This window comes from Leptopilina boulardi, unplaced genomic scaffold (genome assembly GCF_019393585.1).
Source record: "Leptopilina boulardi isolate dan_hultmark-lab unplaced genomic scaffold, ZJU_Lbou_2.1 LbouV2_396, whole genome shotgun sequence".
NCBI classification, from domain to species: Eukaryota; Metazoa; Arthropoda; class Insecta; order Hymenoptera; family Figitidae; genus Leptopilina; species Leptopilina boulardi.
The window spans coordinates 522,399-541,234 of record NW_026137969.1 but is presented as its reverse complement, the minus strand read 5'-3'; the positions used below and the strand labels follow the sequence as shown (position 1 = coordinate 541,234).

The 18,836-nt window shown below is 25.4% G+C and overlaps 2 protein-coding genes across 2 annotated transcripts; one reads left to right on the top strand and one right to left on the bottom strand.

Moving 5' to 3' along the window:
* Positions 1-6,148: 6,148 nt before the first annotated feature.
* LOC127288816 (uncharacterized) lies at positions 6,149-11,861 on the bottom strand. Its single transcript, XM_051316479.1, has 6 exons — positions 11,704-11,861; positions 10,850-11,223; positions 8,911-9,130; positions 8,637-8,813; positions 8,138-8,498; positions 6,149-7,099 (listed from the first exon to the last, which is right to left on the bottom strand). The coding sequence occupies exons 2-6, from the start codon at positions 11,220-11,222 to the stop codon at positions 6,794-6,796; spliced, it is 1,437 nt and encodes a 478-aa protein (XP_051172436.1). The 5' UTR covers position 11,223; positions 11,704-11,861; the 3' UTR covers positions 6,149-6,793.
* Positions 11,862-13,754: 1,893 nt separating this feature from the next.
* On the top strand, positions 13,755-17,982 carry LOC127288813 (bone morphogenetic protein receptor type-1B-like). Its single transcript, XM_051316477.1, has 4 exons — positions 13,755-13,917; positions 15,488-16,499; positions 16,681-16,996; positions 17,283-17,982. Coding segments are annotated over exons 1-4 (1,458 nt in total). The 5' UTR covers positions 13,755-13,916; the 3' UTR covers positions 17,412-17,982.
* Positions 17,983-18,836: the final 854 nt, after the last annotated feature.

The following is an 18,836-nucleotide window of genomic DNA, read 5'->3' as shown; positions in this document are numbered from 1 at the left end:
TTATTTTCTTATACGGAAGTGAAAATTATTAAAATTCATTGCATTAAAAATTTATAAAAAAACAAAAAATCTACGAATTTTAGTTAAAAATTGTTTTCTTTTTTTGATAGTAAGAAATAATTTCTAAATTTACCCAAAAACCACTAGTAACGAGTTTTAATTAAATTTAACCAATTTTTTAAATTTTGAGCGCCATGTTGGATCCGCCATTTTGAATTTTGAAAAACTAACATTAAATTCGTGATCAGAGACCCCAAAAACCCATGAGTAACAAGTTTCAAGTGAAATCGATGAGATTTTTTTTTAATTTTTCGTCCGCCATATTGGATCCGACATTTTGAATTTTGAATTGCAGTTTCTTAGCACAAGTTAAGGTTGGTACCACAATAGGCAAAATTGTATCGTCTTGAAGACGATTTTCATATGCCAAAACGATGTATGTTTTTTCTATTGACACCAATCTTTTTGTTTTGAAAATCGTCTTCAGGACGGTACGATTTTGCCTATTGTGGAATCAACCTAAAGAAATCTTCTGATTGGTCAAGTTTATTATTTTATGTCATATGCGACTCAACCCTGCTTAGTGGCGGTATAATGCTTGTGTTGCGGCTACTGTCACTTAATTTTAATAATATACTTATTATTAAATTATGATTATATAATAATTTTGTTTAAACAGTTTGTGAAAGATTATCTAGTTATTGTCTCAAGTATTTATTTTTTAAAATAAATAAAATAATAACTTTAAATTAAAGTTGGTAAATAATATTACGTGAATTTCGGTAACCTAACCTCTGTACAAATAAATATAAAATTTATTCTGAATCGTCAGGCTTAGATTATAAGTTCATTATATTTTATATAATTTTTTTCTAATTTTTTTTTTATATATTTTTTATATGTACTGAAGAAAAAACGAACTTTTATTTTAATTGATTTAAAAATTTTCTATTTAGATTTAATGTTCTTAATGTAGCGAGGTTAAAGAAATTTCAATATAAATATGTACATATTCAAGTAAAAAATATATATGCGTAGAAGGCTTTAAGAGAAATTACATTTTATGTAAACGATTATCTCCATCTATGCATATGTCTTTCGCATCAAATTATATAATATTCAAAGCAAATATCTTTATATAAAATCAATTTAAAAATATTTCGAGAGTAGGTTGTCTCCACTTATTATAATAAAATTTTGTATCAACATATTACCGATATACATTTGAGATTTTTTTTTTATTTCCAAATGGATTTTTGTAATTTAATTTCTACATGAGGAAATTTTACGAAGCACATTGAAAATTTTATTCGTATTAAAATGGAAATATAATTTCCGACAAAAATAAACCTTCAAAACTGGAAGGTAAGGGGTGAGTACACTATTTTTTCATGAATGAATTTTTCTTTTAAAATTTTCATATGTAATAGAAATTAAATGACATTGTTGATATTTCAAAATGAATCCGGGAAAATATTAGCTTCTTTCCTAAGAGGATACATTGTATAAAGAATTTTTTGTTATATTCCGCAAGCTTGCGCCAAGCTTGCCATAAGATTGCCGAGCAAACTTGCATGGCAAGCTTGCTGCAAGTTTGCTGCAACCTTCTGTGCTGATTGGCAAGGTTATTTGGGAAGCTTACTGAGCAATCTTGTGATAATCTTACTGTGCAATCTTGCAGTAGCCTTACACTGCAATCTTTCGGAAAGCTTACCATGCAAGCTTGGGTAAGGTGGGGCATTTGAAGCTTACGTGCTATCTGGGTTATTGGCATCAAATGAGCCGCCGGAAAGTAAAAGGGCGCATAAAGTTTGTACGGCCGTTTGAGTTGGCCGGCTGTACAAATTTTATGCGCCCTTTTACTTTCCGGCGGCTTAAATTACTGAATACTAAGAAATTATTTTAAAGGCTGAAGACTTTTATTGATAAAGTATATATACTTTTAGCCCTTTTAGTTTGTCAAAATAAAACTACGGGAAACTAACCTCAATTAGTTCTCCTGACACGTAACATCAAAGGGGTATTGAACTATATGAACTGTTTATCTTTATGTAATTCAATTTTTGCATTTATTGAATATATTCTGACTTATTCTGCCGTGCTGATGAAGAAAGTCCGTACTTGCATTTAGAGTGTTTTCGAGATATTTAAAGAAACGCGTTTTAAACTAGCATAATTAATATATAAAAGTTATTAAAATAATTACAACGGTCCTTTACTAATCTTGGCATGCTCTATTTAATGGCGCAAACAAAATTTCAAAATTTTCATTTTTTATAAACAAAATGTCGATTACTGCCAAAAATTAATTTTGAAATCCTGAAAATACTGCCAGAGTCCGTAAGTGCTCCTACGGCTCGATGACGTCACGACCATAGAGTCCGTACTTGCAGCTTATTACGTATATTCTATCTTGTGACTATGGAAAAAAGTATTAGGCTTTTATATTTTTTACAATTTTTGTTTGTTGTTATTTAAAAAAGTACAGAAGTGTAATAAATAATAATTTACAAATAAATTAATAATAGTTTTTCTTTAATTTCTTAATTATTATTAATTTATTGAACTGAAAGAAATTCAGAAAATATTAGACAAAATAAAATTCAATTGTCACTGAAATATAATATTTAATTATAAACAAATATATTATTATCAGTCATTTTGTTGAATTTATTAAATTATTTTAAATGATGTTGATTTTTTATTTTAATAATGGTTGTTTATAGTTGTTAATGTTATTGAATTAATTATTTATTATTAAATTATTGTTTAATAATATTAATAATAATATAATTGTTTAATTATTGTTATTAAAATATTATTTAAATTAAATTAATTAAAAATTATTACTATTATTATTATTATTTTTATTATTATTAAATTAATTAAAATTAGTATTTTCATTTAAATGTTTATTTATTTTAGATTAATAATAAATAATTAAATTACTTAAGTTAATGTAATGTTATTTGTAGAAATGCAAGTACGGACTTTTTCCATCAGGAAAGTTGGTCCTTTATCGCCAGAAATACTTGAGGCAAAGAGTCCGTACTTGCTTTTACGGCCAATGGCATCAGTATTTCTAGTCAAGTCAGACCACATTTACTGGCAGTACTTGCCCTTGCGGACTCTGCTTCCAGTAAAGTTCGTAAATACGTCATCATTTTCGAGCAGTAATAGCACTTACCGACTATTTTTGCTTGCAAGTACGGACTCTGTCAAAATGATTTCGCGAAATCACTGTAATTAAACACTAATTAAACACTAATTAATTAACGTTAATAAAAAATATTACTACAGCTAGATTCCTTTTTTCATAACGAATCCAGTGATATAAAAAACTCATTTTCGATAAAAATGTCGATTACCGACTTTCTTCATCAGCACGGCATTATTAACCCGCAAAGTTAACTTTCGGTTAACTTTTCGGTTAAAGTATTTATTAAATCAACAAAAATATGAAGAAAAAAAGTATTTTGTCTAAAGCAATAAATAATAAATTATAAAATTATGATAATATAATATAATATATAATAATTATATAATAAAATTTAAATTATAAAATTTGAATTATAATAAAAAATTGAGTTTAAAGACATAAAATTTAATTATTGTATTAGATTAAATTAGATATGAAGTCCTATTTTGAAAATGGTCAAATAGAAAAGAGATCCTGTCGTTTAAATTAATAGTAGGATGTTATAACTTCGTCACCGCAATAGGAACTCCTATAGTGGTACTAGAAATCTAATAACAGCTCGTTTATTGCGTCAGTTACACTTTATAGCATATCCAAAGATGGAAGAAACGACGACGCCAATATATACATCATTATAAAATTTATCAGAAATAGTATAGAATAAATATATAATAATAAAAAATAATAATATAATAGTATATAACTAAAAAAATACAATAAAAGAAATAAATTAAATAAATTTAAAAAATTATTCAATATTTAAAACATAATATAAATAAAAAAATTTTATTTATTTTTATGTGTAATTAAAATAATGATATTCCATACAATTTTATTTTTTTAAAAAAAGTAATAATTATTAATTATTATTTTTTTAAAATAAATTTATTATAAAATAAAATATTTTTCTATTAGAATTTACGTGTCTACGATGTGCAAAAATTTTCTGATATTTAAAAATATTATATAGATTCAGTTTTATTCCATTGTCGACGCCCACGGCGTACAATTAGTAACGTTTGCTTACAGGAATCATTTAATTCTTCTAGATCAATGCGTATTATTATGTTTGCAGGGTAGGTTTCTTTTCATACCCCCTATACTCAATTATAACTTCTCTAACTCCTCCAATAAGTTACAATTATATTGTGACTTCTAAAAATCGACTATATATATATATATACTTTCGTTTCATTGATTTTTTTTTCAACACAAAAGCAGTGGAAATTTTTTATTATATCAGAATTATTTGACTGATATTTTCGACACTATATTATAATATTAATAATATTGTTATTTATTAAAAAAAATTTATTAATTACAGTCTTATGAATGTGTATTTAATTTTTATACATTTTAATACAAAATTTAAAAAAATGTTTTCAATTTATATCTACATTATAATAATAATGAAATTATAATAATTAAACTAATTTAAAAAAAAGCCGAGTAAATTTTTTAAAATTCCAAAAAATATTTTCAATTATTATGTTCATAATATTCAGGCCTCGGATTATACGACTTTGTCCAACTTTTGAATTGCTTGAATTTGCTTAAATCAGAATTGAAAAAATTATAAAAATGGAAATTTAAGAATTTTTTTTAGAAATTTGTCCTACTTAAATAAAATTTTGAAAATTTCTCTTACAATTAATTTGATTCTGAAATATTCGAAAAAAATTTTCTTGGTAATATTTTTATAGAATATTATTCTCATTAATATCTAACAACATTAGTTATTTGAAGTAAAATATTCATTAACCAATTAAATTTTGTTAAAATAAAAAAAAAACGACTTTTTTTGGAATATAAACCGACTAGAACGACTTTTTTTGGTCCTTAAAGTCGATCCGAGGCCTGAATATTAAAAAACAAATTAAAATTAAACTAATTTCTAAAAACAAAAGAAATTGTCAAAAATTTTTGATTTTTTGAAAAATAAAAATTTTTAAATGAGTGAAAAGTAATTTTTTTTATAATTTAGAATAATTCTAGATTTTAAATAATGTCGGGGAAAAAAAATTATCATACAATGTAAATTTTAAAGGGCTAAAATTTCACATGGTCTCTTTTCATAATTTTTAAAATATAAATGAAAATTTATAATCTATAATAGAAAATAGATGACCTGTTAATTCTTCTGACATAACAGGAAAATACCTGACACTATAAAGAGATGAGATCGTCTGATTCACGAATATTGATCGAAATATAGTTTAATGAACTCTCTAGCATCGTTTATTTCTTAAAAAAGAATTTAAAAATCGATAAAGACTATAATATTGTATCACTTACAAAAAAATTGAATTTTTATTTAAATTTTTAAGGGGAGTCACCACATTTATTTTAAGTCCTTTAAATTTTAATAATCGCAGAAAGTTGAATATTTCTTTTTTCTTGCATCATTTGGATTTTAAAAACATATCAGGATGGTCAAAAAAATAAAATTTTAATTTTATGCATGGAACCAAGTGTGACATAGGAGGAGGGGGGGGGTCAAAAAAGAGTTATAATTGGGTGACGTATTATGTGCATGACCCCATATCTACAGTCAGTTGGGGTAAATGGGGACAAAATCGCTATTTTTCACAAATTACGTAGGGTCAGCCGGGGTAAATCCGAACACTTTTAGTAAGTTTCAATAATAACATAAGTTTTTTCTTTTAAAAGACAATACTTCCAGTATTCTGGTGCATGAAGTTGTTACTTTACTTCCATAGAACAATTTTATGGGGTAGCAAAAATTTTTGATAAATTACAATCGCAGGAAACTTAGCGTTCGTATTTACCTCGATACTTTGCAACTTTCCTAAAATACCGGGGTAAATACGAACGCCACTGTATTTCAGAAAAATCTCAAAAAAATACGATAATAAACCTATTATGTAATAATGCAACATATATAAATACAAAAATCAAACAGGTTAAAAATTAAAATGCATTACACAATTAAAACCTTCAATAACTTTATTAAATCATAACGAATTTTTGCAAAACTTGCTACAGAGAGTATTTTGGAGTGATTCAATGTAAATACAAAAATAAAAGTCAAATTTTTTAAATTCAAAATGTCGGACTTTCCTAAAACTTTTTTTTTTTATTTTCGGAATAATTTTTACTAGGCTTATATATTTATTTGTAATAATACTTATATATTTATTTGTAAATAAATAAATATATTTGTTCTACAAAAAAAAAAATTCATTTATATTTAAATTATTTTTATTCATAATTTGAAAATTAAAATTCTCATATATATTTACATATCAAATAAAAAAATATTAATTAATATACAAATTGTTTCTTTAAATACAAAAAGAAAGTCACTCCACAAATTTTACATTATAAATTTTTTCTCGTATAGGTATTATATATAATAAAAGAGGTCGATGTCAGTAGTTTTTTTTCTTAATTTAAAAATTGATATTATAATTATATGAGGTTAAAATCGCAAGGAGCAGTTTAATTATATACGATTCAATATTAATAATCATAATAATAAATAATTATTCAAATTTGATCAAATTTTATAGATTAAAAAAAAAATTAGAAAATTATTTGTTTTGATCAGTATTATAGAAAAAATATATATTCTCATTGCTTTTTTTCTTGTTTTCGTTTACGAATAAATAATGCTCTTCTACCGCATATAATATTTTTTCTTGGCGCTGGATTAGAAATTTTACACCAATTACTACTGTCATTAAGAATATCCATATTTTGATAATCATTGGAATTTCTGTCATCATTTTTTAATTGAAATTCAAAATTAACGGCTTTATTTGATTTTGGTATATCGTAAATAATTTCACGTGGTCTTTGATAAAATGGTGGACTATGTTGAGGAGAATTTTTTTTGTCCTTTATTTGAGATATACTTTTTTCTTGCAATAATTCATTCTAAAAAAAAAAATTTTTTTGTCTCAATTTAGTTTAAAATACTTTTTAATTCAATTTTTACATTATTTGGGGACATGTGATTATGTTATAAAAATAATTAGTTAAAATTTTCATTTTATGGAATTTCATTTATCATAATTATTTTTGAGCTGTATTTTTATTTCTTCGAATTAGTATTTTGCGAGAATTTTCATCAAAACAATTTTCTATATTACAGAATTTTTATTTGCTCGAATTTTCATTTAACATAATAGGCATTTTAAAGAATTTTTATTGGATAGAATTTCATTGCATAGAATTTTCATTTTATTTTTTCAGATGAATTTTCATTTGTTCGAATTATTATTTGATATAATATCCATAAAACCGAATTTTCTGCAGAATTTTTACTTAACCGAAAAATCATTTAACAGAATTTCTAATTGATAGAATTTTCATTTGTCCGAAATTGCAAATGGCCGAACAAATAATCGATTTCGGCGCGATTTTTAAAATCAACAAATCAAAAATTATCCATAAAATTGTGATTGGTTGATTTTAAAAATCGCGCCAAAATCGATTGTTTGTTCGGTCATTTGCAATATCGGACAAATGAAAATTCTATCAATTAGAAATTCTGTTAAATGATTTTTCAGTTAAGTAAAAAAAGTTATATGGAAATTATATCAAAGAATAATTCGAACAAATGAAAATTCATCTAAAAGAATAAAATGAAAATTCTATGCAATGAAATTCTAACCAATAAAAATTCTTTAGAATGCCTATTGTGTTAAATGAAAATTCGAGCAATTAAAAATTTGAACAAATAAAAATTCTGTGAAGTGAATTTTTCGGTTATATGTATAAAAATTGTGTAATATAGAAAATCGTTTTGATGAAAATTCTGCAAAATACTGATTCGAAGAAATAAAAATTCGTCTCAAAAATAATTATGACAAATAAAATTCCATAAAATGAAAATTTTAACTAATGATTTTTAAAACATAATCATGTGTCCGAAAATAAAAACTATTTTTCAAATAATTATTATTATTATACCTGAAATTCATAATTTTCTTCTGGAAGTGGATGAAGAAATGTTGATGCTCTTTTAGCGCCATAAAATGGATGTATCGATGCACTTCGATTATCAATTTGTGGCTTCGATGCCGCCATCATTGTTGTAAATGTATCGTCTTTAGTTGAATCTTCAAATTCGTCTTTATAAGATTTTGCTGCTTTTAATAAAGCAGGCATCATAAAGTCTCTTCTAAAAACTCTCATTTCTTCACCAAGACTATCTTTTGGATTGAAAATATTACGTTTACCTCTGGGAAGCGTTGGATTACGATTTTTAAATCCAATTAATGAACTTAAAACATTTTTAAATGATTTTTTTTCCTCAAATTGTCCAGAACGTCTTGAAAAATTTGAAAAAATAGAAAAAAAAATCAAAACAAATATAATTAAAATAATAATTAAAAATTATCACTTATTATAATTATACAATAATTAGGTATATTTTTATCAATTTTTTTTTAAATCTGTTAACAAATACCTGAAAATATTTTTTTTATTTTTAGTTTCAGTGAAAATAGCTGAAAGACTATCTGATTTATCAGATTGAAAGGAAAATTCTGTTTCATTATTTCTTTCGGGGAAACTTCGACGAAAAGTAATAGTCTCTGATTCATCAAAATGATGATCTTCTTCAACTTTTTCCTTATTTTTTGAACTATAAAGAAAAATAACAAAAATTGATAAAATAAAAAAAAAATGCTCTCGCATTGTTTGTTAATAAAAAAGAAAAATGTTTATTTTTAAACCTTTACCTCCAAAAGCTATTTCTTTTATCAGAATTCTCATTTTTCTTCGTAATATGAATATTTTTTGAAGTATTCAATTTTATATATTCATCGATAGTCAAATTTGTTACTGCTCCTTGCTTAGAAACCTCAGAACTTAATTTTTTCTTTTTTGTACCTCCAAATTTTTCTTTTGATTTTTCATTTTTTGAATTATATTTTTCTTCGAAATAATTTTTTTTCTTTTCTACAATCAATACAATGTGAATTTATTATTTATTCGAAATGGAATATTGTAATTATTATTTCGGACAACAAAATAGTTAGGGTCAGCCGGGGTAAATCCGAACGCTAATTATTTCAGCTTAATTAAAATTTAAAAAAATAAGTTACACATGAGAATTTTTACCTCAGATCCTCTTGAAGAGATTCTAAGTATTATCCCATTTTTCGTCTGTTAATTATAGCAACAGCATAAACAAAGATAACGAGTATTGCAAAAAAGATTGAAAATCAAAGATGACACTCTTTCGGTATTTTGTCTCGTATTTCAAGAAAAAGAAGCTAAAAATTCATTTTATTATTTATAATTGTTTGTTATGAATACTAGAACAGAAACTATTTTTCATTTTTGCCTTCTGTAAAATTTTATTAATAATATCAGACCGTTCGTATTTACCCCGGAAAATTGGAAAACCGGGGTAAATCCGAACGGTATTTTCAAAAATTGTTTTTATTTGATTACACTATTATTTTAACATTATAAAAGTACATAGAAAAAAGTTTTTCTTTCTATATGTATCCTCGTTAGTAATTAATAAGCAGAAACTTAATCTCTGTTCTCTCGAAGGAGTGTTCCACTTTTTTTGTTTTTCAGGATCTTAATAAAATTTGGTATTCTAGGGTTTTTGGGGTCGCTGATTACCAATTTCAAGTCAGTTTTTCAAAATTCAAAATGGCCGATCCAATATGGCGGACGAGGATTAAAAAATTCATTGGATTCGCTCGAAAATTGTTACTCGGGGGGTTTCAGGGTCGCTGATTACGAATTTTTGATCATTTTTAAAAATAAGTTTTAGGAAAGTCCGCTATTTTGAATTTTAAAAATTTGACTTTTATTTTTGTATTTGCATTCAATCACTCCAAAATACTTTCTGTAGCAAGTTTTACAAAAATCCGTTATGATTTGATAAAGTTATTGAAGGTTTTAATTGTGTAATGCATTTTAATTTTTAACCTGTTTGATTTTTGTATTTATATATGATGCATTATTACATAATAGGTTTATTATCGTATTTTTTGAGTTTTTATATAAGTTTAACAATTGCAATACTTTAAATTTATTTTCCCTAAGATTTTTCTGAAATACAGTGGCGTTCGTATTTACCCCCATATTTTAGGAAAGTTGCAAAGTATCGAGGTAAATACAAACGCTAAGTTTCCTGCGATTGCAATTTATCAAAAATTTTTGCTACCCCATAAAATTGTTCTATGGAAGTAAAGTAACAACTTCATGCACCAGAATACCGGAAGTATTTCTTTTTTAAAGAAAAAACTTATGTTATTGTTGAAACTTATTAAAAGCGTTCGGATTTACCCCGGTTGACCCTAATTGTTTACATATTCAAATGAAAAAAAAAAGAAATAAAAAAGAAAGAAAGAAAACAGAAAAAAGGCAAACTAAAAATAATATACAATAAGTACATAAAAGAATAAAACTGAAGAAAAATAATGAAAATAAAAATTATAAGCGTCTATAATATTAAATTATTTTACTTTTTTTTATTTTAACTATAGGTATTATTTATATTTTTTATATTATAGGAATTTATTTAATTTTTTATTTCTTTTACTTATTTAACTTAATTTATTAAAAATTATTATTAAAAAATTAAATTATTTAAATTATTTTATTTATTAAAATTTATTTTACTTTTTATTTTTTTTTTTAATTTTGATTTCTCACCTTGATTTTCATAAGACACATGATTTTTGGATAATGGTCGAGAATAACATTTGGCGAAGAATTCATCGTCTGCCGTGCAATGCCCGCTTGCTTGATATTTTTTATTTTCCAAAGTAGCGACGAGTTTTTTCACAAAATTACGTGATTTTGGTGTTGTTGTTGTTGATGGAGATTTTGTTGAGGCCTCAAAACCTTTTTTAAAATCACGTATTAAATTTTCCGGTAAATATGTTTTAGCCATTTTCAAATCCTTAATATTATATGTACGAAAACGATTTTCTTCAGATTCATCTATTGTTATTTTTGATTTTTTTTCATTATTTAAAATCATGTGCTCAATTGAATTCTGCTTACTATTCACAATTTTTGACATTCTGCATTAAAAAAAAAAATAACAAACAAAAATAATTAACAAAAAAATTTAACTGAAAAAAATTACCAAAAAAAAATAAATACATATATTATAACAAAAAAAATTACCAAAAATAGAATTAAGAAAAAAAAATTTAATAAAATGATACCATTTCAATAAAAATTATGTTACATTCAAAATTACACTTATTTTATTGTTAAAATTAAATAAATTAACAAAAAAAAATGAAAAATAATTCATAATCTACAATAAATAATTAATATAGAATAATGAAAATTTGTTAAAAATATAAATAAATTTATTTCACCAATTTATCATCATACAATCGATTATTTTTTTTCTATAAATTGCAGTATTTTTATATATTATTAAATTAAATTGATATTAATTAATTAAAATGTTTTTAATTCTTAAAATTTTTTTTCATCTTTTAATTTTATATGTTGGGAATAATTAACAATTTCACAAATTGAAAAAATACCTTGGCAAGTGTTGTGTGCCTGACACCGATCAAAACTATATAACTATAAATATCAAGAAAATAAACAACCTAAGTTTACTAAATCTTAATGATACTATATATATATATATATTATAATTAAATGATATTCTATACTTTTATTTCTATAATTGAAAACTTAATTCAATGAAAAAAGAGTAGGAATTAATTTTTGTGAATTATATATTTTATACAAAAACAAAAAATGAAAAAAAAATTAACTAAAAATCTTTTTTAAATTGAATGTAAAAATAATTAATGTAAAATTATTTGAAGAAGAGTTTAAATAAAAAAATTTGTTTTCTGCAATAATTATACTTTTTTTTAATAAATAAATATACAAATTTTTAATATATTTTTAATGTATTATTATTATATTAATATATTTATTTAATATATTTTTAATATATATTTAATTTAAATATACAATTTTTTGTATTAACGCAATTTTTCTATTATTTTCAAACATTTGTTTCATTCAAATAAATATTTATTTGATCTAAATAAACATTCGGTTTATTTTAGTAAATTTTTTGAAGAAAGAATTTCATTGAGGCAAATAAACTTTTTATTATGATTCAACACCCGCAGAGAAATGTTTTATTTGAACCAAATCTAATATATTTGAGTTAAATAAACGTATAATATTTGTTTCACAGCCTACTAGCCTATTTATTTGTCGTAAATAAAATTTTTTATTTAAATCAAATAAAATTTTATTTGAATCAAATAAATATAAATATAAGATGAGATAAATATATCATTTTTCTTGGTGAACCAAAAGTTTGGTTAACTGTTTTGTAAATACATTTATTTGGTTGTTTCATAAATTTTTTTTATTTTTTGATTTTGCAATTAAACAATAAAAAATAATAAGCAATTGATATTAATGAACATTAAACACTGAAAAAATTATATTCTAAATTTAAGTATTTCTTCTTAAATAGGCGCCCAGAATATTTCCCACTTACTTTAAGTGGGGAATATTCTGGGCGCCTATTTATTTAAGAAGAAATTCTTAAATCTAGAATATAATTTTTTCAGTGAAAGTATAATTATTGCGAGTTGACATATAATCTCTCCTTTTTTTGTTTATTAAAAGTCACCGTAATTTGTTGAGGATATTTTAAATATATTAACGAACCCTATTTGTAAAGAAGCTTTTCTTGTCTCATGCATCATTTGATCTGTGTTTTCAATGAGGTGAAAATAAGAAATTCGTCATGCTCTATGATGTCGTAGATAAAATATATACTTTCTTTCATATATCAATAATAACGAACCAATAATATATATAGTTCGTTTTGTCTAGTGATGCATTTGAGCGATAATAAATCATATGACAAATAACCTAAATGATCAAAAAAACACCCCCTCTGCCCAGAATATTTGGGCTTAAATTACAGTAAATATTGTCTATTTTCTGATGTTGTATGGCACTTTTTAAAAAATCAAACATAGAGTCTACAAATGTTAAAAAAAAACTTTAATATTATTGAAAAAATTAATTTTTTTTTTAATACAAGGTTAAAACTTATTTTTTTAAAAATAAAAATCGATCCCTCAAAATTTCTAACTTGACAACAAAGAATATTCTAAGAATATTTTATTAAAAAATTAAAGTTCCCCATGTTTAATATTTAAAAAGAACCATACGGCATCAAAAAATAGACAAAATTTGCTGTAATTTAATCCTATATATATATGGTGCATTCTACGAAAAATTTTTATTCAAAATTTTTTTTGCCTAGAACATTTTTTTTTTGAATCTTTATGAAAAATATTCTCTACCAGGTGGTAATTTTGCGCAGATATTTATTATACCGACGTATATATATAATTATTATAATAACACTTATTTTCATACAAATGCATGTGTCGATAAAATAAATATCTGCTCAAAATTACCACCTGGTAGGGAAGATGACGTCACATTAAAATACTCTATATATAAAGTATGTATGTAATTTCATGGTAATTTTTTAGGGCTTTATTTATTTTTGCAGAGCTGTCGCCTCTGTTGGCAGAATATGATAACTAATAGCAGATTTTTGTAAACTCACTATTTACCACGTGAGAATATTATTTGTTTGCATGGTTTTGTTTCCATACAGATGTGTGTGTGTGTTTCTATTTTTTACTAAGTATTTTATTCATATTATGTGTATAAATATTTAAAATAAAAGTGCAAGTCAAGTAAGTAATTAAAATTTAAACGTTATACTTCTATATATTTAATTGCAATATAAATAATGCAGAAAAATGTAAAACATAACCTAAAAATATTTGCTTTTTGTTTAAACCGCGTTTTATTTTTATTATTCAAAATTAATATAACCTAATAATATTATGCATGCAAATAATTGTAATTTGTAGAAAGAATAAATTTTATTAATATTAAATAATGTAGTGTAATTTTATTGTGTTGGTATTTTTTTAAGATAACAGTATACGATAATACTGTGGAAAAAAAGTTTTTTAAAAACTTATTTTAAATATAAATAAAAAATTATTAGAAAATCCGACACTCCTAAACCCACATTTTCTAATTATTTTCAAGTGTTTTATAATAATTATTCTAATTATTTAACAATATATCAACATTTTTGCACTTGACAACCATTCCTTATATCATATTTCCACACAGCACCCAGAATTTCCTGAAACTTGACAGAATTTCACACGGCGAGGTACTTCAGTGGCAAGGTTCATACAAGTTTGTGTCGATGTTTAAATGTCCACATGAAAAGAATATTTACACGAAACTTTGAGGAAATATTGTACTATAAATATTCACATGCAATGTTCATTCAATGTTGTGTCAATATTGACATTGCATTTTCGCCTAGTTATAAAAATTTCGTTTATTAATATAATAAGTATAGGTTGAATATTGACACAACATTGACTGAACATTGCACGTGAATATTTATAGTACAATATTCCCTCAAAATTTCGTGTAAATATTCTTTTCATGTGGACATTTAAACATCGACACAAACTTGTATGACCCTTGCCACTTAAGTTTCCTAACCTCGCCGTGTGAGGTTCTGTCAAGTTTCAGGGAATTTTGGGTGCTGTGTGGGTTTGGAACTCCTCCATAGAATTTTAACTCAATCCATTCAGTATTTTACAAGAAATATTACGGACAAATTAACATAACAGAGCTAAAAGTCACATAACCTTAAGAGAAATTTTTAATTGATAAATTTTGAATTTTAAAAAACTGACTTCAAATTCGTAATCAACGACCCCAAAAACCCCCTACTAACCAGTTTCAAGTGAATCCGCTGCTTTTATGATTAAGAAATCTGGTTAACGCTATTAAATTCAGCAAACTCGAATTAGATTTATCTCTAGTTTGTTCAAAAAAGATCCAAATTTGAGCACAGCGTACTTATCAAAACTGATTGAACATCAATCTGAACCTTTTGTCAGAGCAACTGAGACGAATTTTGAAATTTCAAAATCTGAAATTTCACCAAAACTTCATTTATTCGAATTTTTATGTTCACAAATTGTCATTTGATAGAATTTAAAGAATTTAAAATCCATTTCTATCCGAAACTGCCAAAAATCCTTCTCCTAGATTGTTATAAAAATTAATGGTCAAATTTGTCAGAAAAAATGTACCAGTGTTTAGTAAAATGGAAGTTATATGTAGAGGAATATGGGCATGAAAACTGGAAATGGGAATAAAAGTATAGAATTTGGACAAAATTCCAAATACTTAAAACTATTTTTTTTTTTTCAAAATTGCTTTCAGTGTTGACAATAACGTGCTACTGTGACGGCAATTGTCCGAATAATATTCAAAATGGCACGTGTACCCTAAAACAAGGTGGTCAATGTTTCAGTCAAGTTGAAGAGTTCCTAGATCCCGAGACTAATGAATACATCACCGAAGAATCATTTGGATGTCTATCACCAGAGGAATACAGTTTTATGCAATGTAATGCAAATCTCGTGCCACATTCACATGGCAAGAGTATTTACTGTTGCAATGATGCAGATTTTTGCAATGAAAACAAAATCCCTCAAATTATATCAAAATCAACAATTGCCCCGGATCCATTAGAAATAATAACACCCGGGGCACCATTGCTTATTCTAACAGCTGTAACACTATCAATTTGTCTTTTAATTTTCATTTTAACAATAATTATGATTTATCAACGCTATCGACGAAAGGAACGTGATCCATTTCTAATGGAATCAAATCAGGATCACACGCTCAAGGACTACATTGATCAAACAAGTGGTTCTGGTTCGGGTTTACCGCTACTTGTTCAGCGGACAATTGCAAAACAATTGGCACTTGAGGAATGTGTTGGTAAGGGTCGTTATGGTGAGGTTTGGCTCGCGAGATGGAGGGGTGAAAAAGTGGCGGTCAAAGTATTTTTTACACTTGAAGAGGCTTCATGGTTTAGGGAGACGGAAATTTATCAAACTGTAATGATGAGACACGATAATATCCTCGGTTTTATTGCTGCTGATATCAAGGGTACTGGTTCGTGGACGCAAATGATGCTCATCACTGATTATCATGAACGTGGTTCATTGTACGATTATTTGCAGACAATTGTGCTTGATCACACGGCACTTTTGTTGATTTGTCTCTCGATTGCTTCTGGTATTGCTCATTTACATACGGAAATATTTGGCACACATGGAAAACCCGCAATTGCTCATCGTGACATTAAGACACGAAATATCCTCGTTCGGAGGAATGGCCAATGTGTTATTGCTGATTTTGGACTCGCTGTACGATTGTTGAGGTTTGTTTTTAATTTTATTCTTATTCATTCATCAGTTTTGTTAGAATTGGAAAGTTCAGTCATAAGCTTAGACTTTTTTGTCCTTTTCTAACGCAAGTGTTGTCATGGCAACATTTGCGTTAGAAAAGGACAAAAAAAGTGTAGGGTAAATCTGTATAAGAAAATTTTGTTCGAATTGCAGCGAGAGTGGGAAAATTGATATTGCACCAAACACAAGAGTTGGTACAAGACGTTACATGGCACCGGAACTTTTAGACGAGACGTTGAATACGTCTTCGTTTGACGCTTTCAAAATGTCGGACATGTATTCAGTGGGTCTTGTACTTTGGGAGGTATGTCGACGATGTGCAACGGATGAAAAATTGACGACTGCAGAACCGTACGCACTACCATATCATGACACTGTGCCTAATGATCCGGATTTCGATGACATGAATCTTGCAGTCTGCGTCAAAAAATTACGGCCTATTATTCCATTAAGATGGGAAAATGATCATGTAATTATCGAGATTTTTTAATAATTGATGCACTGGATCTTTAAAGTACGCTAGAATTTGCGTCACAAATTTTGGCCCCTGGTTATATTAGAATTTGGAAATTTTTCAATATCAAAATTTAATAGATTCTTTTTGTTGGAATTTGATATTGAAAAATTTCCAAAATTTAATACCAGGAGCCAAAACTTGTGACGCAAATTCGAGTGTATTTTTAAGATCCGGAGTCTCGTTCAGTAAAAAGCGAGAAATAAAAAGGAATTCAAAATATTTTTTTTTATCTTTTCAGATTCTATCTAACCTTGGGAAATTAATGGCCGAGTGCTGGAATAATAATCCACATGTTCGATTAACTGCGCTTCGTGTGAAGAAAACAATATCGAAACTACGTATCGATAATTCCATAAAAATCGTGTAATCTCTTTTTGGGGAAATAATGACTGTGTAATTATTATTTGCTTATAAGTATGCGACTATAATTAATGTGATCGTGTATAGCTATAATTATGACCCTAAAAATGGCTGTGAATTTTTAAAGCTTATATCTTGGGCTTGAACACTAAAAAAAAAAAAAAATTGATAACAAAACTTAAAAGTAATTAATTTTTGAAAAAATTGTAAATTAAAAAATGTCGCTTTTTATAAATATAGGAATAGAAAAAAATTTTTTAAAAAAATTTTATTGTATTTTTAAGTTTTAATAAATAATATTTCTTCAGCACATCTTTGTTAAAAATCATCGTGAAATAATTTTCAAAAAAAACCTCTTAGGTGAATAAGAGCTTCCAAATTAATTTTTTCAAATTAATATTTAATAATTTTAAAAAAGAATATCATACTTTGAAATTGAAAAAACAAAATGTTTTTTGTTTATTGATAAAAGTAATTTAAAAATTTTTTTGTGTTCAAAACCCAAGATATAATAAATGGATATTAATTGTTGTTTTTTGTATTTTTACTATAAACTAAAATACAAAACTTTTTTTTAATGCCTTTTAATTATTTTTTAAAATTATTTAATAGATAAGTAATTATCGAAATATCAAGAAGTTTATCGTAAGAACTTTTTTTTATAAGTTTTTAATTTATTTTTCTTATTTTTATTTTCTGATAATTGACAAAAATAGCGAAACTTTAATTAGAAATAATAATGCTCAAATTCACAACGGTCCTCAAACAAAAAAGAAATACGACTAAAATAAATCTAAAATACGTTTGCGAATAGAAAGTTTCTGTATTTTATGTGTATATCCTCATATTTAATTTATCGACATTAATTTTTTTTCATTATTTTAACTAAAAAAAAAGGTTTTAGTTGGTATATTTCTTGACAATAATCAATTATCCTAAAGGACAAAGCATTTTATTTTCTTATTTTCAAGTAAGTACTGTAACAAATATTCCGGAATTTCAGTTTCGATTTATGCTGTCTTATTTCCATTGTCCTCACTCGCCATTTATCATAATTCTCGGCAACTACCGCACCCTGCTCTAGTGAAAATTTAGTGACTTTATTGTTAAAATCAAATATTACTAAATTTTCACTAGAGCAGGGTGCGGTAGTTGACGAGAATTATGACAAATGGCCAGTGGAGATTCAAGTTGGGTGGGGGCAAATTCAAGGTGGACGTAAGTCAGCTTAAATGAATTTTTGTAACCTAAATATATAAAGATTAAATTTTAATTTCTATTTTTAATGGCCTATTTAATACAATAATAAAAAATGGTTTTATTTTTTTCATTAGTTTAATTATTGTATTAAATAGACCATTAAAAATAGAAACTAAAATTCTAAAATACTTAGGTTCCATAATTTAATTTAAACGAGATATTAAAAAAATTC

Coding starts and splice junctions, on each gene's coding strand:
- LOC127288813 (XM_051316477.1), top strand. Junction 16,500..16,680: donor CTCGCTGTACGATTGTTGAG/GTTTGTTTTTAA, acceptor TTCGAATTGCAG/CGAGAGTGGGAAAATTGATA. Junction 16,997..17,282: donor TAAGATGGGAAAATGATCAT/GTAATTATCGAG, acceptor TTATCTTTTCAG/ATTCTATCTAACCTTGGGAA.
- LOC127288816 (XM_051316479.1), bottom strand. CDS start 11,222: ATGTCAAAAATTGTGAATAGTAAGCAGAATTCAATTGAGCACATGATT. Junction 9,131..10,849: donor TGTGTCTTATGAAAATCAAG/GTGAGAAATCAA, acceptor TATTGATTGTAG/AAAAGAAAAAAAATTATTTC. Junction 8,499..8,636: donor AATAAAAAAAATATTTTCAG/GTATTTGTTAAC, acceptor AAATTTTTCAAG/ACGTTCTGGACAATTTGAGG.